Here is a 23,573-nt window from a genome sequence, read left to right on the forward strand (position 1 = left end):
GCCTCGGCCATGGCTGTAACTCATCAAATGTTATCCCACTCCTTTCCCTTCCCGCCCAGCCCCCCCACACCAGGAAAGCTCAGGTGTCTCGCAGGAGGAGTGGGCAAAGAACCTCTCCTCATTCCTGGTGGGCAGGACAGCAGACTCTCCTCTGGGCACATCGATAGCATTGGTGGAGATAACTTGAGAAGTCATGGAATCTACTGGAAATCTTACAGGAGCAGTGGAATGTTGATGCCATGTGTTGGCACATTCTTGGGAACATGCTGGAACATTCTTAGGGAAACACCAGGTGCTCCTGGATATACAGTGTGATATCACTAGAAGCCCCCTGTGAGGTATGGGAGCAACCTGGCACTGCTGGGAGCTCACTGGGAATTACTGGAGTGTTCCTGGGATTCTGTGGGAAGTAGCCATGAATCCCAGAAGCCTGACAGGGATTCCACCCAAAAGATATTCGGGCAAAATGAGAATGCTTGGTTGCTGGGGACATGTTAGAAAGTCACCAGGAGCTCTCTGGGGAGCAAAAGCACACGCTTTTGCTAGGACTTTGCTAGGGCACTGCGAGAACTGCAGAGGGCATAATTAGGAGACAGTGGGGACCACTAGGGGCTCTGAGTGTGGTCCTCACGGTCCCACCAAGTGCTCACTCTGGGCTCCTTACTCTTGATGAGGGCACAGGAGGGTGGGGCACAGCCCTCCGGGGAAGCCAGAAGAGGCCCACACTGCCCTGGAAGAGAGGGTCACTGGCTGTTCGATTGTTCAGCAACCACACGAGTGCTTCCCAGGGGTGATGGCAGCCTCCGAGGAATGGGAAGCCCGGTTTGGAACATCGCTCAGAGGAGAGCAGTTCCACCTTGCTGCTAGGAGCCCTGCCTGCCATCAGTCCCCTCACACTCAGACCTCAGGCCCTATCATACCCAGGGTGAGGGGGCAACCCAGGCACAGAGAAGGCAGGACTGTCATCAGAAGGCCATCGAAGGCCTAAAGTAGTGAGACTCGGAGGTCTCAGCCACAAGTCAGCTTTGCATCCCCAGGACTTGACACATAGAAGTAAAGTCTTGGTTGAATAAATGAACGGATGAAGATGGAAAGGACAAGTGAAACATTCCATGAGGTTGTTGTATCTTCCCAGTTGAGAGGTGAACACAGCCCCCTCCAAGTAGCCTCGGAGCGTGGGCACCCAGGAGGGGTCTATCTGCCTGTTAGGACTCTGCAGAGAATGGCCTTCTTCCCCATGGCACAGAATACAGGTAACAACAACTCCAGTCCAATGCCACAGGGTCAAATGTGGGTTCTGGCAACCTGTCAGGAGCCTGTGGACATGTAGACACAGCTAAGTAACTGAGGAACTCATCTCAGAATCCTGCAGCAAACAGGCACCCACTAACTGAAATGTTGAAAGGCAGAAGGTCATGGTCAAGCTTCAGGATAGGGTCAAGACCCCTTTTCAAGATCTAGGTACAGTCAGAGTGATAAATAAATCAGGCAGGGCAATGAAGTGCCAAATTCAGCATGTTCAATATCAAATATTCAGTAGAAGACACTCAATTCCCACTCCATCCCGGGCAACTAAACCCAGGGTGGTCATTCCCAGAATTCCCACAGCAACACCATCATATCTCCTTCTTCCTATATCCCTCTTCTCAAAGAGCACTGCCCCATGCTGGAAACCCAAGTGTCACTCAAGACACCCCCTCTGTCACCCACACAGTCCCTCAGACGCTGCATCCTGCCTTCTCTTACTCATGACAAGTCTCTCTTATTTCTGTGAATCTTGAACCACACCTGATGGCCACAGTACATCGTCTTTCACGCAGATGGCAGCAGCTGCCTGCCTCTGGTTGGGGACCCTGCCTCCAGCCTTGCCCATCTTCACCCTGCTGCCAAAATGATCTTCTAAATCACTGTTAGTCCTGTCTGCCCCTAGCCTAAAGTCCTCTCTTACCTGCTCAGAGCCCATAAAATAGTTGAAACTCCATGGAACAAAAGGCCTCCAACTCTATCACTCCCCCATGCAGTCTGTCCTCTGTCATCCCAAATCCCTTGCCAATTTCACACTTCCACTCTCCTACTTCCTCCAGGCCTCTGCACGTGTTGTTCCTTGATCCGCTTCCCAACAGGGCTTGTATTCCTTGAGACCATCTGCAGCTTTGCGTCTCCAGCACTTGACACGCAGAAGTGAAGTCTTGACTGAATCAATGAATGGATGAAGATGGAAAGGATAAGTGAAACATTCCATGAGGTTGTAGTATCTTCCCTGTTATAACGATGAGGAAACACAGAGGTGAAGTAACTTGTCCAAGGTAAACACAGAATCAGTACCACATCCCATCACCCTTTGCTGCCTAAACAGAGCCCCAGAAGAACCAGAACAAAAGAAAACAGAGTAAGAACCCAGGAGGGGCTCAGGGCAGCACAGGGCAGGAGTCAGGAGCAGGTGGAGAGAGGAGATGGAGAAGGAAGCCTGGTGAAGGTCGGCAGCTATGGCTGAACAGTTCACAGTAAGGGAGAGCCTTCAGAGTCCAGGAAGCTTCAGCCAGAAGGCAGAGGGGTGGACGTGCAGTCCAAGTGGGAAAGAACTTTCCTCCTCTAGGAATCAGAAAGGGACTAGAGAAATGCAGGAACTAGAGTGACGACACGATGCTGGTGGAGAGGGCATGGGAGAAGGGGCACTAGTGGCTGTAGTGACAAGGCTGTGTGCAAGTTACCAACACTGGGTTAACTGCATGAGTCCTGAAACAGAAATAAACCTTTCTCACTTCCAAACTTTCACCAGGAAAAAAAAGATTATTATACACCACAGTCTCAGGAAGAGAAATTTGGGAACACACAGGCTGGGCCTGTGGCCCGTGAAAACCTCAGGTTCTTAACCCCGTTAGGAAAATCTGGGCTCTTAGCGAGAAGATAAAGTCTTGGATAACCCTGTTCTCTCTGTTTCTCACCTCCAACCCTCTTTTCTGAGTCCTCTACATCTTTCAAAGGCCAGATCCCATGGCCAGGCATGGTGGCTCACACCTGTAATCCTAGCAATTTGGGAGGCCAAGGCAGGTGGATTGCCTGAGCTCAGGAGTTCAAGACCAGCCTGGGCGACACAGTGAAAAACTCCATCTCTATTAAAATACAAAAAATTAGCCAGACACGGTGGTGTGCACCTGTAGTCCCAGCTACTCAGGAGGCTGAGGCAGGAGAATCGCTTGAACCCTGAAGGCGGAGGTTGCAGTGAGCTGAGATCACACCACTGCACTCCAGCCCGGGGGACAGAGCAAGACTCCATCTCAAAAATAATAAAAAAAATTTTAAAAGGCCAGATTCCCACCTTAGCCCTGTCCAGAAACTTCCCAACTGCCAAAATTTCCCGCATCCACTGCTCTGAACAGCAAAAGCTCTTCACCAGTCTCTTGACCTCCCAGCTTATTCTGTGGTCTTCTCTGGACAAAGACCATCTCCCTAAGGCCCATGGTGACTGGGGTGGAGCAGGGAGATGGACCTCCCAGCATCAGCCACCTCTCCCTGAGCCTAGCCCCAGTCCCTTCCCCTCCTGCACAGAGTTTAGGGCTCGGGACTGGCAGGGGAAGCTGTACTGTGGCTGGCCAGTGTGTTATGTCAAGAATGTCAGCTGCTGCCCTATTTGGATGGGAGGAATCCAGGAGGGCTGCATGCCCTGGTAAGCACCAGTGGTGCTGCTGGGCTGGAGGGGCTTGGCCTCCTCTGTCCCCTGCCTTGTAGCAGCCATGCCCACCCAGGCCAAAGTGCCTCCTAAGCATACCGTGCTGTGGGGCACTTGGATGCAGGTTGAACATGGGTAAGGACAAGTCACTTGGCTCAAGACACTGACTTAGTTTCTCTGTGCCCTGCAGAGTCAGGGGAACTTGGACCCAAGGCAACCAGGAGGCCCCAGGCAGCATCGTGCACCTGCCCATCCTCCCTGGGACCTTTCAGCACTGGGGGCATACTCCGTTGCCGCTTCACTAAACCCGAGGAATCTGCCTAGCTGAATCGTCCCACAGTTTCCCACCCAGGGGCCTCCTCACCATCACCCCTGGCCCACACCTGAGGTCTTAAATGACAGAGGTCAGAGCTGGCAAAAGGCCAGCGGAAGGCGGCAGAGAAACTTTGCACAGCACCCACTCCTCCATGGCCAGTCTTTCCCCAACCCCAACCCACCTCTCCTCCTGCACAGCCAGCTCCAGCCCCAGCCACAGAGCAATGAGGAGGAACTAGAGAGGGACCGAAGATCCAGCACAGACCACCCAGGGCCTTGGCCACCAACTCCTCCACCCCTGGCAGCACTGAGCCCCATCATCAGGCGCTAATTAAATCCCCCTAATGAGGAAATAAGGATTCAGGAGCCAGCTCCTCCATGGCCTCCCGGCCCACCGCTCTCGCCTCTCCATCGGACTTATCACTCGTCACAGGATGTTTACAATAATTTTTAATTTGTGCAATTATTAATCACTTTTCTATCTGCCTCATTTGCATAATAATTAGTCATCTCACTGTTTGGCATGCCTGTGAATGACAGTGTTTTAAATTGAATTAAGATTTTAATATTCTATTTTCCTGCTTTCTTCCCCCTCCACACGCTAATCAAAGTCAGATTTGGCAGCGAGAGAGAGGGCGGGGAGGAGGTTGGCAGGCACTGGGCTTGGTCTGCTCTGCGCTCCCGAGAAAGTGCTGGGAGGAGGGCATGCTTGGAGAAGGTGACAGCAATCACCTCTCACCCAAATCCCGGCTGCTGAGGGGTTAACCCAGCCTTGGCTACTTGAGTAGAGGTAATGAGTGAGGAGTGGGCAAAGGCAACCGGGGAGGGAGGGAATCACACTGGCTTGGTGGCACCTGAGATCAAGAAAACCACTTTCATTATTATTATTATTATTTGCCCAAATAGGCTGCTTTTTGCAATGGGAAGTTAGAAAGCATATTTCAGGTCAGTAATTGATCCCCAGTTACTAGTCTAGGTTAACTTTGATGGCTCAGAGTCCCTCAGGTAGAGAAGCAGGCTGGAGCAGCCTAAAACCCATTTCTATGCTTCAGATGCACTGAGAAAACAAATCTTTGCAGTTCAGCTTGATTCCCCTCCCCCTCTCCACACACCAGCAGGCCCTCTGCCCAGGCTGGACGCCTAACACACATGTACCAGGGAGTATATGGTTTCTTCTGACAAGGGGCCACGAGCAGGGGCACACTGCCCTCTGTCAGGGGCAGCTGTGGGTTTATGGATCTCTTTCTTGTCCTCCAGCCCTCTCCTGACCACCCCAGGAATTCAGCTCCAGCCTAGAAGAGGGCCTGCTCCATACAGCCCCGCTTGCTGCTGTTGCCTCGCGTGTTGCCATGGCAATCCCTGTGGCTGCCCGGGATACCCACTGCTGCTCCAGAATTCTCTGCTTGGGCAGGGCAGCTCTCCCACAGCCTGCATAAGGCACCTCCCTCTGCCATGGTCTGATCACCAGCCCGCAGCCTACAGAGCCTGGTACTGGCCTTTCCCTATGGGTGAGCAGGGAGAGAAGATGGGAGCAAGGAGCTGATAGTGGGCAAGCAACCACAGGTCAGGCCATGACAGCTCCGGGGGGCCAGACTCCAGCTCAGCAGGCCATGCTTCCACTGGCCAGGGGAGCAGAGGAACCTCATCCCAGTAGGGGAGCAGAGGAACCCCATCCCAGTACAGCAGCCCCTTCCTGTCACAAGGATCAAGGTCTCCCAACTGCATGAGGGGTCAAGAGAGGGAAAGTCTCCCACATGGGGAAGAAGGAAAAATGAGGTCTTTCTGCCAGAGTTAGAATTGGGTGGGAGGAGGCATGGCTAGAAGATTCTAGGAGCACTTCTCCTTCACGGGACGCCAAGGCTGGTCTGAATTCCCCGCTGCAAGTCTGGCAGAGAAGCTGTCAGACATTCCTTGGGTCCTGTCTGGCCAGGGCACCCTTGGGCCGACCCATGAGCCCTCCTGCCAGTGTATCCAAGAAGGCCAATAATCCACACAGAAAGGCACCAGTTTCAGAGCTGGCAGTGCTAGGAACTTGTCTGCCCCATCTTTGTCTGAAGGGGCAGGAACAAGAACTGTCAGAATTCAGGAAGGCACAGTCCAATCCAGGATGAAGGAGAGTTTCTGAGAAGCTAGGCCAGAGGCCTTTGGGTTATGTCCCCAACTCAAACTAGAGGAAGCAGGCAGCTTTCTTATCCCATTGTACACCAGGCCCAGATGAGCAAAGCTTCACTCTCCGGTACAGTCACTACTCAGGGCACCTTAGCCCTGTACGACAACCAGATTCACCCAGCACAGCCCCAGCATGGCACAAGGAGCTTTTTAGGTGGTGAGGCACATAGCAAGTGCCACAGCAGCCTCTGCTGGCCACCTTAGCCTTCCACACCCGATGCTGGGAAGAAGAGGCTGGGGAACCCCTGGAGCTGTGCTTACTTACCGTGAGTTCCCGCTGCCAGGGACAATTCTGGTCTACACCTGTTGTCTCTGCATAATTACTAATAGGAAGCGCACACACTCTTCGCTCTCAGAAGCATCCCAGTTTGGACAATAAATTCAATGGCCTCTAATCGCAGCCAAGCGCAGGGTCCCAACAAGCCAGGAGAGAAAGAAACTGAGCATGGAGATGAAAAGCCTCTCTGGCCTCAACTAGAAGTGATTGTTCCCCTTCAGTCATCACCACAGGAGGAAATTCAGAGTCCCCCACCCTGGGCCAGGACAGATGCATCTTGGTAGTCACACCTGAGGGAAGAGGGAAAGCAGGTATTGTGGGTCGGGTAGTGGGGAGCTAGGTGGAAGGAACAGAAACAAGGAAGAACGAAGAGCAGACTCAACTGGAGGGTAGGAAGCAGGAAGGGAGCAGAACGCTATGACTCCTTGTGTCCAGCAGGTGGCCACACCGAGCAGTCTGCATCGGTCCATCCTCATTGCAGCTGGGCAGCCCTATCCAGCTTGCCTTGCCCTTCTGCAAAGCCCAGCTAAGTCACAAAGCCCCTCTTTCCCCTTTGCCCTACTCTTCATCTGCTTTTCTCCAAATGACTCCCTAGCCTGAATTACAAAATCAGTAAGGCATTTCACAAGCCACGGTGCCCTCACGCCCTACAACCCTGAGAGACAAGGAAGATAAACCAGAGCAGTGGGCTCCAGGGTTGTAGGATTCCTGGATCCCTTCCTCCTGGGCTGGTGCCTGGGTGATGCAAAGCTCCTCAGAAACCCCTTTTCTCTGCCCACCTGGATTGGGAGTTCCTGAGTACAGAGGTATAGGGACCACTGTGGTTTTTTTGCGATGTGGAAGTGAATTCAGAGATATCAGGGAATTTCTGTAAGTCTGTCATTCAGAGAAGTTAATGCAAATTAGAGGCAAAGTAATAAACAAATGTATACCATTTACATCAGAAGTCAGTAGTTGTAGCATTTGGAGGACCAGGATAGCAGCAACAATCCACACTCCACAGGGCCTCACGAGGTAGTGAGAAGACAGAGCCCCAGGCTGGTGCAGATGGGTTTTCCTGCATGGCTGCCCAGCCCTGAGTCCCCAGTCCCCAGTCACTCCAGGCTAGGCAGTGGCCAGATGCGCAGGAGGCGGGGGGGAGGTCACATCCTGCACTCAGGCAGCTTGGAGTCTGCTTGATGGCCTTGAGGCCTCAGTCCCATGCCTCCCTCCACCATGGCCCCCAAGCCTAATGCTAAGATTCTCCCCAGGCTGGGGCCAAACTGGGATTTTATCCCCCTTTCCCACATGTAGGAGAGGATTGTGGTGAAAAGGAAAAACAAGGATCACAGAATCCTTGAGAAGATTTCGAAGATGCCCTACCTACATTTGCACATCTTTAATAAAACAGCTGCCGAGTTCTGGAAGTTCACACTTGCCCAGTTCTTACCTGCAGTGGAACCTCAACCTAGCATTCAGTTTAATTCAACAAATTAAATTTACTGGGTGTCTTGTAAAGGCTGAACTTTGTGCTGGGTGTTGCAAACTGTGGTCTCTGCCTTGAATAAGCCCTAAGTCTGGAAGGGGGAGAAAAACATATCACATACACTAATTTGAAGAGACTCTCATTAGAGTCAGGTATGTACAAGTACTATAGGAGTCAGCCTGAAAAGGAAGCATTTGATTCTGCCACTCTGCCCGTCGCATGGGGGCCAGGGAGAACTCTGCAAAGGAAGTGGCATTTGAGCTGGGCCCTGAAGGATGAGGAAGGATTTGCTAGGGAGAGGAAGATCAGGACAGAAGCAGGAGCCTGGAGAAAAGCAAAAGAGCACAGAGGCCTCAAAGAGTGGTGTTTGGGCAGGCACAGTGCAAAGTCCAGAGGCTGTAGGGAGGCTGGCACGGTGGCTCATGCCTGTAATCCCAGCACTTTGGGAAGCCAAGGCGGGCTGATCAAGATGTCAGGAGTTCCAGACCACCCTGGCCAGCATGGTGAAACCCCATCTCTACTAAAAATACAAAAAATTAGCCAGGCATGGTGGCACGTGCCTATAATCCCAGCTACTTGGGAGGCTGAGGCAGGAGAATTGCTTGAACCCAAGAGGCAGAGGTTGCAGTGAGCTGAGATCAAGCCATTACACTTCAGCCTGGGTGACAGAGCGAGACTCTGTCTCAAAAAGTAAATAGATAAATAATAAAGTAGAGTCTGTAGGGAAGAGGTCGATGAACCAGGGGCCTCCAGGCAGAGGAGATTGGACACATCCTGTAGACAGGGCTTCATCCTAAATCTGCTTCCCACACGACCCTGGAGGACATTCCTGTCCTCAGTCTCCCTGTCAATACATCATGCTTCCTCACCCTGTTTCCATGAAAGCAGCAGACTCCTATGGCTGGGCCTGGGTTGGCTGGCAAAGCCCCTCCAGGAATATCTGACAGGAGAGTTCATGTGCTAATTAAGCATGCATCTGATATTGCAGACATGACAATCAATTAGCATAGCTGATTAAAGACCTCCATGAACAAGTTCTGTGGGGGCTACTGAATGACCTGAACCCACTCTGGCCTACTCTCACTCAGAGCAATCACTCCAGACTCACTCATTCATTCGAAGAAAGAGCAGAAGCTTTGGTAGATCTGTGGTCCTTAGCCTCAGTTTCTTCACCTAAAAAATGGAAATATTAGCATTAACCTTGTTGGGTCACCATGAGATTAATATATGGAGAGTACCTGTTTTTAGTGCCTCAGTCGGTACTTAATAAATGACAGCTATTAGTTCTGAGGTGTCATGCCTTGGGTTAGGAGCTAGGGATTTGAAAATGAATAAGAAACAGTTCCCGTCCATAGGAACTCCCAAAGCACAAAATGGCATGATAAATGCTGTCCTCAAAGTGCCATGAAAACTCAGAGAATGGCTGAATTGTGAAGCAGATCCTGCCCTGGGCCCAGTAGCAAGAGTTCCAATTCTGAGTTCTTAAGTATAACTGGGCAGTCAGGGCCCTTCTAGCCCCTGCCACAAAGCCTGGGGTGCTCCTAGCACCTCAGATGAGTGCTTCAATAGCAGCTTTGTCTTTGCCAACAATTTTTTTTTTTTTTTTTTGAGACAGAGTCTCACTCTGTCACCCTGGCTGGAGGGCAGTAGCTCAATCACAGGTCCCTGCAGCCTCAACCTCCCAGACTTGAGTGATCCTTCCACCTCAGCCTCTCAAGTAGCTGGGACTACAGGTGGCTGCCACCACGCCCAGCTAATTTTTTGATTTTTTATAGAGACAAGGTCTCCTTATGTCACCCAGGCTAGTCTCAAACTCCTGGGCTCAAGCAATCTGCCCACGCTGGCCTCCCAAAATGCTAGGATTACAGGCATGAGCCACTGTACCCAGCCCACACTTTCTCTTTAATTCATATCAAATTGACTCAGAAACTAAGTCCTCTCCAGCATGAGGCCATGTTTGCCGGTCTTATCTGAGCCTCGAGAGCATAACTGGGCCCAAGTAACCCCTATTCCAGTCTCCTCCTCTCCTACAACAAGAAAAGCCAGGACAAGGCTCAGCATCCTACCACTTTCATGCTGAAAAAGCATAAAAGAACAAGAAGGCAGGATTTCTAGAGGCTAAAGGCAACAATACTGAGTCCAAACACCAAGTGCACAAATAAGAGATGGGTGCAGCACGGCTCCATCTCCTCTCTCATGATATGTGTAAAGGAGACACAGGAGCTTCTGACAATAGTTAGGGCAGGGATAGTCCGTGGTGTCATGTGGTCACCATGAAAACTGATCCAGGCGGGATGCAGTGGCTCATGACTGTAATCCCAGCATTTTGGGAGGCTGAGGCTGGTGGATCACCCGAGGTCAGGAGTTCAAGACCAGCCTGGTCAACATGTAGAAACCCCGTCTCTAATAAAAAAGACAAAAATTAGCCGAGCATGGAGGCAGGCGCCTGTAATCCCAGCTACTAGGGAGGCTGAGGCAGGAGAATGGCTTGAACCTGGGTGGTGGAGGTTGCCGTGAGCTGAGGTCGCATGATTGCACTCCAGTCTGGGCGACAAGAGTGAGACTCTGTCAGAAAGAAAGAAAAAGAGAGAGAGAGAGAGAGAGAGAGAGAAGAAAGAAAGAAGGAAAGAAAGAAAGAGAAAGAAAAAGGAAGAAAGAAAAAGAAAGAAAGAAGGAAAGAAAGAAAGAAAAAGAAAGAAAGAAAGAAAGAAAAAGAAAAAGAAAGCGAATTCAATCTTTAACACACTGATTAAAATAGAATAGGCTTTTTTTGGATATCTCTCTCTCTTTCGCAAGGAGCTGCTCTCCTCTATGCTTTCTTCAATTAAACTTTCCACTCCTCAAACCACTAAAAAAACTTAAGTAATAAAATAAAATAGAATATCTAGCTGAGTGCAGTGGTTCTTGCCTGTAATCCAAATACTTTGGGAGGCTGAGGCAGGAGGATCACTTGAGCCCAGGAGTTCCTGACCAGCCTGGGCAACATAGCGAGATCCTGTCTCTACAAAAAATTTAAAATTTAGCCAGGTATGGTGGTACAGACCTGTAGTCCCAGCTACTCAGGAGGCTGAAGTAAGAAGGATCCCTGAGCCCAGGACTTTGAAGTTACAGTATATATGCACACACACATACACACCCATACATAATGTCTACACTGAGGGAAGTGATACCTATTGTACTCTGATCAGCACACTTTGAGCAGGATGGTCCAGCTCACTCCAACTGGAATGAATTCAGAGAAGTCAGTGTGAGACTCAAAATCATGCATTAAAAAGGATGGTTGAAGAAACTGGAAAAATAAAAGTCAGACAGGCCCAACAGCTTTCTTTTAATGGCAACATAACTATGACTCTACTTCCTGAACATAAGGAGGCAGTCCAGTGAAGAGGGAAATACCTTCCTGTCAGTCCTTAGATCACAATGAATCCCGGAGACGGTTCCATCTGTCCTTGCTCCAGGTTCATGTGACGCATTCCAACCCACACCAATCTACCACCACAGGACGGCAGAAACTTAGCAACCATTCCTCTGCCTATTCAGTCTGTCCCTCAACCCTCCCTGTGACTCTCAGAACCCACTTTGAGAGCACCCTCCAAGGTAAAATACAGGCCTCCCTCTAGACCCTCCCCACAGACCACCTCAGTGCTCTCCTAGGGTCCTGCATCCTTTTCCTCCTGCCTCCCCATCTGGTGTCAGCCTCTGGCACAGATTGTCATGCTTGGTTCTGCTGTTGAACTTGGGGTAGAGGAGAGGGAAGAGGCCCTTTAGGAGAGACGTCCACGAATGCCATTAAACCTTCTGCGTGTGCTCATATGTCTATCAGCACTGTTCATAATAGCAAAAATACGGAATCAACCTCAACCTAAGTGGCCGTCAATGGATGACTGGATAAAGAAAATGTAGTATATATACACAGTGGAATACAATTTGGCCATGAAAAAAGAATGAAATCACGGTCTTCTGCAGCAAACTGGAAGCCATTATCTTAAGTGAAACAAGTCAGACACAGAAAAACATATATTGCATGTCCTCACTTGTAAGTGGGGGCTAAATAATGTGTACATGCTAGGCGCGGTGGCTCATATCTGTAATTCCAGCACTTTGGGAGGCCAAGGTGGATGGATCACCTGAGGTCAGGAGTTCAAGACCAGCCTGGTCAACATGGCAAAACCCCATCTCTACTAAAAATACATAGAAAAAAAATAGCCAGTCATGGTAGTGTTTGCCTGTAATCCCAGCTATTCGGGAGCCTGAGGCAAGAGAATTGCTTGAACCCAGGAGGTAAAGGATGCAATGAGCCAAGATCACATCATTTTACCCCAGCCTGGGTGACTGAGCAGGGCACCGTCTCAAAAAATAATAATAATAATGTGTACACATGGACGTAGAGTGTGGAATGAGAGATAACGGAGATTTGGAAGGGTGAGAGGGTGGAGGGGGTGAATGATAAGAAAAAACCTAATGGGCGCTATGTACATTATTCAAGTGATTAATACCCCAAAAGCCCTCTCGCTCCCTTCCCTGTCTCCAGAACTCCTGCTGTCTGCTTCCCTCCCTCTAATGCAGGGCAGATAGGCAGAGAACACAGGATGCTTCCTGTCCTGGGCCCTGCTCAGACCTCAGTGGTTCAGCCAGAGCCCTCCCCACAGAATTCTCACTACCTGCTCCCCGCTATGACCACAGCTTCTCCTCATCAACCACAAGTAAAATGGCCCCTGGCAGCCTGCTTTCTCCATCTCACAGGACTTCCACACACCTCACCCACTCTGCCTCCTCCACTTCATACAGACCAAAAATGTGACTTTCTTAACAAGCCAAAAAGCGGCCCATCCTCTTGCAATATCTCACCCTTGAACTTTGAAGGCTAAGTCAAGAGTTTTACTTGTGTCAAAGCACAGCCAATTCGGACGGCCAACCTTCTTCCCTCCCGCTGAGGAACTGGGGGTACCTCTTCAAGGTCTCACGGATACAGCCTTGCAGCTTTGGAAGCAGAAAGAGAACAAAATCCCTTACTCAATTCTATTCGTCTTGTGCTCCTAGACTGTTCTTTTTCCTGCCCCTTAGAAGACACGGATACCATGGCAACCGCACCAAGCCTGAGGGTAATGTGTTTTCCTATATGGAGTTCCACCCACCTAGGCAGGGGTCCACCCTTGACCATCTTCATCATAAGCCACCCTGCCCCCAACCAGCACTTCCCTCAAAGCCAAAAGAAAAAACCAAACAAACATGAAATGCCAGTGAAAACTGCTTTTGATGTCACTTTAAGCGACATGCCCTTAAATGTTAAATGCAGAGAACTCCCCACCCCACCCCATCCCCACCACTAGTTCTCATGTACCCAGCTTCAAATAAATTCAAACTGGGTCCTATCTGGACACCACTTACAGGGGACAATGGCTTATAGAAGGCTGCCATGAGATAGGCAAGAATAACTGGAACAGGCCAATCACTTCTCCCCTGACTCTAGACACCCCCTCTCCAGGAGACAGGAGACCTCACCTGTTGGACTACTCTTCTTCAGATAGCACATCCCTGAACCCCAGCCAACAAGACACTGGCTCTCCAAACACTGCCAGAGAACAGTGACCCTGGTGTGCAGATAAGGCCAGGAATGAGGCAAGAGAGGGTTCAACAGAGACTAGGACATGTGCCACTGAGGCAGCAGATATGCTCTTTAAGTATCTATTTTAAGAGAAGATACTATTTATTAAGCACCTGCTACATGCCAGACACTATGCTAGAAAACTTTATTTCAGATCTTCTCAATAGCCAGAAAATAATGTATTATCCTGATTTTACAAATAAGAAAATTGCGGCTTAGAGAAGTTAAGTAACTTGATAGGAGGTAACACTGACTAGTGTTTGATGACCTCTCACTAGGAGACTTACCACCACTGGCTTCCCCTACAAAGCCCCATTAATAAAGGGAAGGTCAGAAGGACCCCTGAACAAACTGAACTTCCCACTAGGGCAAGGAGCAGAAGGCAGCTGCTTTTCAGCAGTTGGAAGCACAGGAGGAAATAGCCCCAGGAGATGTTAAATACTGCCTGAAGCCCCTTCGCATGGCTCCATCCTGCAGCATTATTTTTTCCCCCATGCAGCAAATATATCCAGCTCGTGGAAAAAGGAAACTGTCCCAGGTTAGGAGCCCACTACTTATCCGCATCAAGAGCTGAGCCAGCCAAAGCAGGAGACGGCCATCCTGGGTGGGAACAGCACTGCCAGGCTTGATAGGGACACAGTGACCAGGGTAAGGTGCCCAAGCTCTCTGTCAACAAGCAATCAGCATGAAGGTCCTAACTGTTACTTCAGGGTATATGGGGGACAACAAGGAGGAATTTATCCTGCCGGGATATCCCAACCCCCCTTTTCTTGGGAGACCCAGAAATGTGGCTTTCCCTAATCTGCAACTATTCGCAGACTGATCTCTCCCTGACAACAGAGGTAATGTAAGTATGCACTAAACATACATGTTTGACACACAGTAAGTTCTTAGTGAAAGAGAGCAATTAAAATGATAATTATTTTCCCAGGCAGGCATTCCTCTCCTCCCAGAGGTCTCGTCTACCACCTCCCAAGCCCCTGGTAAAAAGAGTCAAGGGCGAATGCCCTTCTAACACACTTGAGATCTTCTTCAAAGCCAGGTTCCAAACTGAAACTACCAGCAAGCAATTCTTCCAGGACTGGGGAACTAGCCTCAACTATGCTATGGACCTCCTTGCAGAGGCTATGAACTGCTCTGGGCAGGAAACAATCCCTTAGACTGCCCCCTCACCTCTTACCTTGCAACTGGGGTAAAGATAGGTAGAGGTGACAACTGCAGGGAGAGAAATCTGTTCTTTAAATTCTGACTCTTTCCCAACTCAGAGAGATTTTGAGCAAGTTAACCTGTTGGCACAAATATTTCCTCTCCTAATAAAAGAAAGGGAAAATAAAGAAAACGGGCCCTGTTTACTAAGCACTAGAGATTGCCCTTTTTTTGGAGATGGAGTCTTGCTCTGTTGCTCAGGCTGAAGTACAGTGGCCCGATCTCAGCTCACTGCAACCTCCACCTCCCAGGTTCAAGCGATTCTCCCTGCCTCAGCCTTCCGAGTAGCTGAGATTACAGGCACCCACAACCATGCGTGGCTAATTTTTTGTATTTTTAGTAGAGACAGGATTTCACCATGTTGGCCAGGCTGGTCTTGAACTCCTGACCTCAGGTGATCCACCCGCCTTGGCCTCCCAAAGTGCTGGGATTACAGGCGTGAGATTGCATTTTCACATGTGGCAGGATAAAGTCACATACCTTGTAATTCCTTTGCTGACAGAGGGTGCTGGATGTGATATGCAGAGAAAGACTAACACCTTTTTCGCCTGACTGCTCTCTGTCCCCTCACATGGGCTGGGCTCACAGGTACCGCCTGAGTATCAACCTACCACCAAGATTGCCTACATGCCCTTGTTTTCTGAAAGGGTGAAGCTGTGTAAAGCCAAGATCAACAGCATCAAATTGTAATCATTCAGATACAAAGGACAGACTGGGTCATTTCAGTCTATTACTACTACTATTATATTCTATCTGAGGCAGAGTGTCTGCTCAGTAGTTGTTTTTACATTTTTAAAAAAATTTTATTTATTTCATTGAGATGGGGTTTCATTGTCCAGGCTGGTCCTGAACTCCTGTGCTTAAGTGATCCTTCCACCTTGACCTCCTGAGTAGCTGGAATTACAGGAATGTACTACCAAGCCTGGTCTAATATTTTTGAATTCAGATACAAATATTGCACCATAAGGTTCACCGTTTGAAAGTGTACAATTCAGAGATTTTTCACATTGCTCATGGCTTCTTAAGTCTAAACTTGGAAGTGGAGAAGGCATAAGAAAGAAAGGAGAGCAAGAGAGTGTGATTTGATTAAAAGGAAAAAAAAATCTTCCATGTAGAGAAAAGTTTCCAAAGCTCAAGTAAGGGAGAGTCTGATCAAAACCTAAATACTAAGTCTCTCTCTTGAAAATCTTTTCTATATTGGAAACAGGATTAAGTTCTAGACCTAAGGCCTATTATTATGAAGTGTGTATGGACCCAGGGCCCTGCTTTGACCAGCCTAGAAAAGGCATATCACACTGCCCTCTAGCAGACAGCCTAGGAAATGACAATCAGCTAGTGGCCGGACAGGCTTGGGATCTCTGCCCTACAAGATGGGCTGTGTGTTCTCACACTTAAAGGTACAGAAACTGAAGAGAGTGGAGTTTTAAATTGTTCACTAATGCCTACTAAATAAACACATTGCTCACCTGGAATAGAATCTAGCTGCTTCCCCTACACCTCAGTCTCTGCTTAAAAATAAATAATACATTCCTTTGTTAAGGGGAAAAAAGTGATTTCAGATTTCTAAAGCCTCTGAGCCTCTTAGAGTGAGGTGTTCCTAAGAAACGGTGTGGGGTCAAATGAAGTTAAAACCCAAACCCATATGGAAACAAAACCTAGCTGTGCAGAAGGGGTGTGACAATGGGCTAGGAGTTGCATGCCTCCTCTGCCACCTTGGGAAGGTGAGACAGCAGCATCACTTAGCCCACAAGTTTGAGGTTGCAATGAGCATGCCATAGCACTCCAGCCTAGGCAGCAGAGCAAGACTTGAACTATAAAAATAAATTTTATTTATTTAATAAATATTTAATGTTATATTTAATATAAAGAATTATTTTATACATTAAATATAATTTAATATATTTAATAAAATTTTATATAAATATGAAATTTTAATATAAAATTAAATATTTTAATATAAAATTTATATTATAAACACTATTTAATACATTAAATATAATTTAATATAAATATTTAATAAAATTTTATATAAATATAAAATTTTAATATAAAATATTTTAATATAAAATTTATATATTATAAACACTATTTAATACATTAAATATAATTTAATATAAATAATAAAATTTTATATAAATATGAAAATTTAGTATAACATATTTTAATATAAAATTTATATAAATACTAATTAATAAATTAAATATAATTCAATATATTTAATAAAATTCTATTTATTTAAATAAAATTTATTTAGAAGTACTTCCATCTCATAAATACTGACTCTAGACAAAATTCCAGTTTAACTTTTATCTCCCTACCTAAGTCCTTCTTTGACAATCACTGGCCAGAGTTAGGGAAGAGACATCCCTAACTTGGTAGTGACCCCTGCTGATACTCTCCACTTAGAAAATGGAGTCCCTTTGGGATTTTCAGTCTCAAAACTATTTCAAAATTCACATATTTCTTAAATGGCTGGGGGATGGACAGCCTTTCTTCAGGAGTCTGAGAAGTGCATAATGTGGCAAAGATAACATGTGTCCAACGACATCCATTTGTCCCTTCTTGCTGATGCATATTATATTCCTCAGGCTCCTTTGCCTTAAGAGGGAGTCTTGCAACTAGGGAGCCTTACCAACAGAATATGAGAAGTGTGTACTACTTCTAGAGCTGGCCCGTAACATCTGCCAAGCAATCCTTCGAATTCTGCTCAACTCACTAACATGGTAATGCCCAATGCAACCTTGAAAGCCATAGTGAAGTTGGCATCCCTAAACAACTACAGAGTATCCCACTCCTATTTTCTCAACCTGAAATGACCTGGATATTACATGAGTGAGCGGGGGGACCGTCTACTTGGAGTCTGCTTTAGCAGTTTAGTCTACCCTAATATGGGTACTAAATGTCAGTTAAATGAAACAAGACCTTGCTTCTGGAGCTGCACTTAGGGCTTCAGGTGCACAGAACTGAGTTGCTCATAGGCCTGAGTTCATGACACACTATCACTTTCATCCATGCAGAGCCGTCTCTGCTTCCCTTTCCCCTCTTCATTCTCCATTCTAGTCTCATTCTATTCCCTCCCACAAACCCTATTCTACTGATTATCCTCCTTATAAAATAATGTCACTTTGTGTGTTTATATAGCTGATTTTTGCTGTAAATTTCATTCTTATTTTTTTCATTTGGAGTCTATCATTTCACTAAATTCCAAACAGCTTGCATTTGACTTAAAAAAATACTCCATTATATGTATATACCAGATTTTACTTATCAATTTCCTTAGTGATGGACATCTGAGTTGTTTCCAAATTCTTGCCACCCAAACTATACATAGAAAAACATCCTTGTATCTACTCCTCAAGGACTTATCCAGATTTCTCTGAAGGATATAGTCAGGAGTGAAACTACTTTGAAGTATGTACACATTTAAAGTATTAGTTATCTGTTGCTTTATAACAATTGTTACGGTTATAAACTGCAACTGCTGTTGCTTACCTATCCTAAATGCAAATTACCTTCCCTAAATGCTTTAGCAGCTTAAAACAATAACAACTCATGGAATGAGGAAACTATTTACAAATCACATATCTAGCAAAGGATTTATAATCAAGATATATATAAAGAACACTTTACATAAGAGTGTGCTTGTGTATGTGTATATATAACCAATAAACCAAATGAAAAATGGGCAAAATATTTGAATAAAGATTTCTTCAAAAGATACATAAAGATGCTCAACATCACTAGCCACCAGAAAAATGCAAATCAAAACTTTAATGAGATATACCATCTCCCACCCACTAGGATGTCTATAATCAAAAAGACAAATAAGTGTTGGTAAGCATGTGGAGAAACTGGAATGTGCATACATTCCTTTGGAATAAGTTTGACAGTTCCTCAAAAAGTTAAACATGGGGTTACATATGACTCAGCAATTCTACTCCTAGGAATATAACCAAGAAAAAGGAAAATATACATCCATACAAAAACTTATACATGGATTGTCTACAGCAGCATTATTCCTAATACCCCAGAAGTGGAAACAACTTGAATGTCCACCAAATGATGCATAAATGTGGTATATCTGCACACGGGAATATTATTCAGCCATAAAAAGGAATGAAGTGCTGATGCATGCTACAACATGGATGAACCATGAAAACATTATGCTAAGCACAAAAAACCAGATACAAAAGGCCAAACATGATAGCCCCATTTATATCTTATTAGTATATGAAAGTCCAAAATAGACACACTACAGAGACAGAAAGTAGATTAGCATTTGCCTAAAGCTGGAGAAGTTAGGGGAAAGTGAGGAGTGACCACTAATGGGTACAAGGTTTCTTGTATCCACAAAATGATAAAAATGTTTAAAAATTGTGATGGTTGTACAACTCTGTGATATACTACAAACCACTAAATCATATACCTTAAGTGGGTGAACTGTATAACATGTAAATTGTATCTCAATAAAGCTGTTTTTACAAAATACTAAACATTTATTATCTCAGAGTTTCTTAGGTTCAAGAATCTGAAGCTGGGTGTTCTGGGTCAGGATCTCTCATGAGGTTGCTGATCAGGGCTGCAAGCCCCTGAAGGCCTGAGTACAGCTGGCAGATCCACTTCCAAGGTGATTTACTCCTACAGTCAGCAATTTGGTGCTGGCTGTTGGTGAGAGGCCTCAGTGCCTCTCCACCTGGGCCTCTCCAGAGGGCTGCTTGAGCCTTACAATATGGAAGCTGGCATCTTCCAGAGCAAGGATCCAAGATAGCACAAGGCAGATGTTTCAGTGCCATTAATGACCTACCTTCATAAGTCACACATTTCTAGTACCTCTTAGTACTAGAAATGGTTACACAGGTCAACCTTATTTATTGTGGGAGAGGACTATACAAGGGTTTATATACCAGAGAGCAGGGATCATTGGGGCCCATCTTGAAAGCTGGCTGCCCCACTTGATGATAATGATTACAGCAATAATAACAGCTAATAATTTTGTGACACTACTGTGTGCCAGGCATTGTTCTAAGATTACAATAAACCTATGAGGTAAGTGCTATTATGCCTATTTCACAGATGAAGAAACTAAGGCACAAAGAAGTTAACTGGCTTAGCAAAAGTCAAACATCTAGCAAATGACATAGCTGGGATTCAAATTCAGGAAGTACAGCTCCAGAGCCACACTATTAAAAACTGCATATCGCTCCCTAGATACTACTTAATTTCAGTAAGTTTCATCCATTTGGTCTCCAAAATAAATACACCAGCTGAAATATTCCATGTAGCCAGGCGCAGTGGTTCATGCTTGTAACCGCAGCATTTTGGGAGGGCAAGGCAGACAGATCACCTGAGGTCAGGAGCTCGAGACCAGCCTGGCCAACATGGTGAAACCCCATCTCTACTATAAACAAAAAATGTGTAGCAAATGCCTATAGTCCTGGCTACTCAGGAGGCTGAGGTGGGAGGATTGCCTGAACCTGGGAAGCGGAGGCACCACTGAGCTCTAGCCTAGCAACAGAGTGAGACTCTGTCTCAAAAAAAGAAAAGAGAAACGGGAGAAAGAGAAAAGAGAGATAGAAAGAGAAAGAGAAAGAAATATTCCGTGAGTTCTGATTCCCCATCAGATCCGTCTCTTGCTTATTTTTGCAAACTAAGATGTAAGGTAGAAAGTCAGTGTTTTAATTAGCGTATCTCTAATTACTAGTGAGGTAATATACTTATGAGCCACTCTGGTTTTCTCTTTAGATTTTCCCTATTCATATTTTCACATATTTTTATTTCATTGTCTTTTTCTTCATGAGTTACAGAAGCTCTTTCTATATTCTATCCCTTATATATGCAATCCTTGTCAGTTTTAGACACTGCAAATATTTTCTCCTAATCCATACCCATCTTTAGCTTTGACTATGGGATGCTTTGCCAAATAGAAACGTTTAATTACAAAGTAATCAAAGCTATCAACTCTTATGCCTTGTGCTTTGGGATCTTATTTAAGAAATTTATCTTTACCCCAAGGTCACAAAAACATTTGCCATTTTTTTCTACTAGCTGTATCACGTTATCTTTCATTTAGGTCTTTAATCACTTTGGGATTTTTGTTTTATATGGTATGAAGATTCAACTTTATTTTTGTCCATATAATAAGCCAATTTTCGGAGCACTATTATCCATCTCTTCCCTACTAACTTGTGATGCTACCGTTGCCATGCACTACATCTTCAAATACCCACGTGTCTATTCCTAAATCTAGTTTAGTACTAATTCCTCTTTTCTCAGAGGACGTATCTATCACTAAGAAGTTTTTACTCACATTGCTTTCTAGATCAATAAAAAATTCAACCATCACCCCCCAAATCCCCAGGGGTTCATTATTAGCCTGTATTCTTCCCAAAACAGAATACCCAGTAAGGAAAATAATTTTAAAAAAATAAATGTATGTTTATTTAAAAAAGAAAAACCTTAACCAAGAACAAACCCTGGTACACTGAGAAATCAATGCTTCTTCTGAAAGCCAGCAATAGCCGGTGCTGTCACACCCAGGAAGTACAGGTACCTCAGTCCAAACATCAGGTCTCAAATACTCTTCTGTGGTCAAAACTGGCATTCAACAAGTTTCTGGTCTGTGTGGGCTCCAATTATTACCACAGACAACTGTTACCTCTGGATATCTCACTGCCTATGCCCACTACCACAGCCCTGCCACCCCCACAGCCTCAGGAAAGTTACATATCCTCAACACTCCATTTGTAGGCAAGTTCCTCCACTGCTTTCTTGCTGGCAAGCCTGGCAAAGCGCTTCTGTTCAAATCCATTGGATCTGCAATCAAAAGAGACATACTATTCAGCCAGAACCCTAAATGGACATTTATTTTGTAAGAAAGGGAAGAGTTCACAATATAATGAGAAGGGAGAAAAGGAGTCATATGAAAATAATTAAGGCATATGCAATAGAATCAAAGGTACAAAATATATCATTCATCCTTTTCTTAGTCCTTGTTCAGACCCTTCTCCCAGTCTGACAGCTATTTCAAACATTTGCCACTCTCTAAAAGCCCAGCTGTCTCTCAGTGGATGTCCACATCTTGTATTTTATCCACTCATTACACAAACATTTATTGAATTTTGATATATACTAGGTACTGTGGTAGGCATTGCATGAAAATAAGCATGACACAGCACTTGTCCTGATGAACTCCCAGACTAGTGGAAGAGAGAGACATTTAAACAAATAAAAGAACCACATAAACTCTGGTAGAAATACGCATGGGGTATCATGGAAACAGAATGGGTATCTTAATCAGTTTATGGGGGTATGATGAAAAGGTCACATGAGGGTTGGGCAAGAATGATCAGTAAAGGCTTTGTGTTAACTACAGTGCTGGGGATGGGGAGGTTCAGAAGAGTCTGGAGGTCATTTCGGAACAGAATGAGTAACAAGAACAAAGGCACAGAAGTAAGAAATAGCCTGGTATGTGCAATAAACCAAAGGCAACTGGGATGGCTGGAGCCATAGTATGACAAAGGAAACAGCTATGAGTCAAAGTTGGAAAGGTAGGCAGAGGCCAATGCATAATGAGCTTTATAGGCCATGGTGTAAAGCTTAGATTTCATCCAGAAAGGATGGGTTTAAAGTAAGAACTGATGCTGCATTTCAAAGAGATCACTCTGGAGGGGATCTGGGGCAGGAAAATCACTGCAATGGTCCAGGCAACAGATGATAAAGGCAATGATAAAGGGGGGCAGAAGAGAGAAGACACAGGAGGCAAAATTAGTAAGACTAATTAGTAGGACTATGGATCAGGTACACAAGGACAAAGAAGGAGGTAAGTTAGAAAGCACAAGTGTAGGAGCAGACTTACAGTAAGAGAAGCTGATGAGTTCAGCTTTGAATACAATGCATTTGAAATCTCTCAAGTCTATATCAATAGAAAAATCCAACACAGAGCTAAATACACCAAACCAAGATGCAAATACTGATTTGGAAATCATGTACACATAGGTCATAGTTGAAAACATGACTAGGTAAGAATCAGCCAGAGGGAGTCCATAGAATAAGAATAGCTAAAGGTTAGGGGCGGAGCCCTGGGAAAGATTTAAGAGGCTCACAGAGGAAGACAAGCTTCCAAAGGTGGCCAAGAAGTATCAGAGAAAAGAACCAGGAGAAGGGTGTCATGGAAAACAATACAGGGTGAATTTCAAGAAGGTAGTGAGGGACCTCAAATTCCTTCTAATTACCATGCATTCTCTTGGTCTTCTTATCTAAACTTCTTGAAAGAGCCTGCATTCACTATTTGTTTCCTCACTTTTCTTTTCTTTTTATTGCATTTTAGGTTTTGGGGTACATGTGAAGAACATGCAAGATTGTTGCATAGGTACACACACAGCAGTATGATTTGCTGCCTTCCTCCCCTTCACCTATATCTAGCATTTCTCCCCATGCTATCTCTCCCCACCTCCCCACCCCCCATCCCTCCCCCATTTCCCCCCAACAGACCCCAGTGTGTAGTGCTCCCCTCCCTGTGTCCATGTGTTCTCATTGTTCAACACCAGCCTATGAGTGAGAACATGCGGTGTTTGATTTTCTGCTCTGTCAGTTTGCTGAGGATGATGGTTTCCAGGTTCATCCATGTCCCTACAAAGGACCCGAACTCATCTTTTCATTCACTCCTTAATACATTAGAACCTGGCCTTTGTTTCACTATACCAGGGAACTAGCCCTTTCAGGTCATCAATGACATCCCTTGTAGTCAAATCCAGTGACTCCTCCTTCTTCCTCCCCAAATCAATAAACAGGTCCCACCAGCTCACTCCTAACCACATCCCCACTTCCTATTCTCTTACTAACCATCCTTACTACCACTGCCTGAAGG

General features: G+C 45.8%; 1 protein-coding gene across 2 annotated transcripts in view; it reads right to left on the minus strand.

Annotated features, from left to right (window-relative positions):
• Nucleotides 1-16,972: 16,972 nt before the first annotated feature.
• Nucleotides 16,973-23,573, minus strand: part of BUD13 (BUD13 homolog) — a 30,520-nt gene continuing 23,919 nt past the window's right edge. For both annotated transcript variants that reach the window (XM_039470883.2, XM_074400635.1), the window contains one exon: nucleotides 16,973-21,520. In XM_039470883.2, the coding sequence (XP_039326817.2) occupies nucleotides 21,427-21,520 (94 nt within the window). In that variant the 3' untranslated portion in view covers nucleotides 16,973-21,426. The remainder of the gene's footprint in view (nucleotides 21,521-23,573) is intronic.

Source organism: Saimiri boliviensis, chromosome 6 (assembly GCF_048565385.1).
Source record: "Saimiri boliviensis isolate mSaiBol1 chromosome 6, mSaiBol1.pri, whole genome shotgun sequence".
NCBI lineage: Eukaryota > Metazoa > Chordata > Mammalia > Primates > Cebidae > Saimiri > Saimiri boliviensis.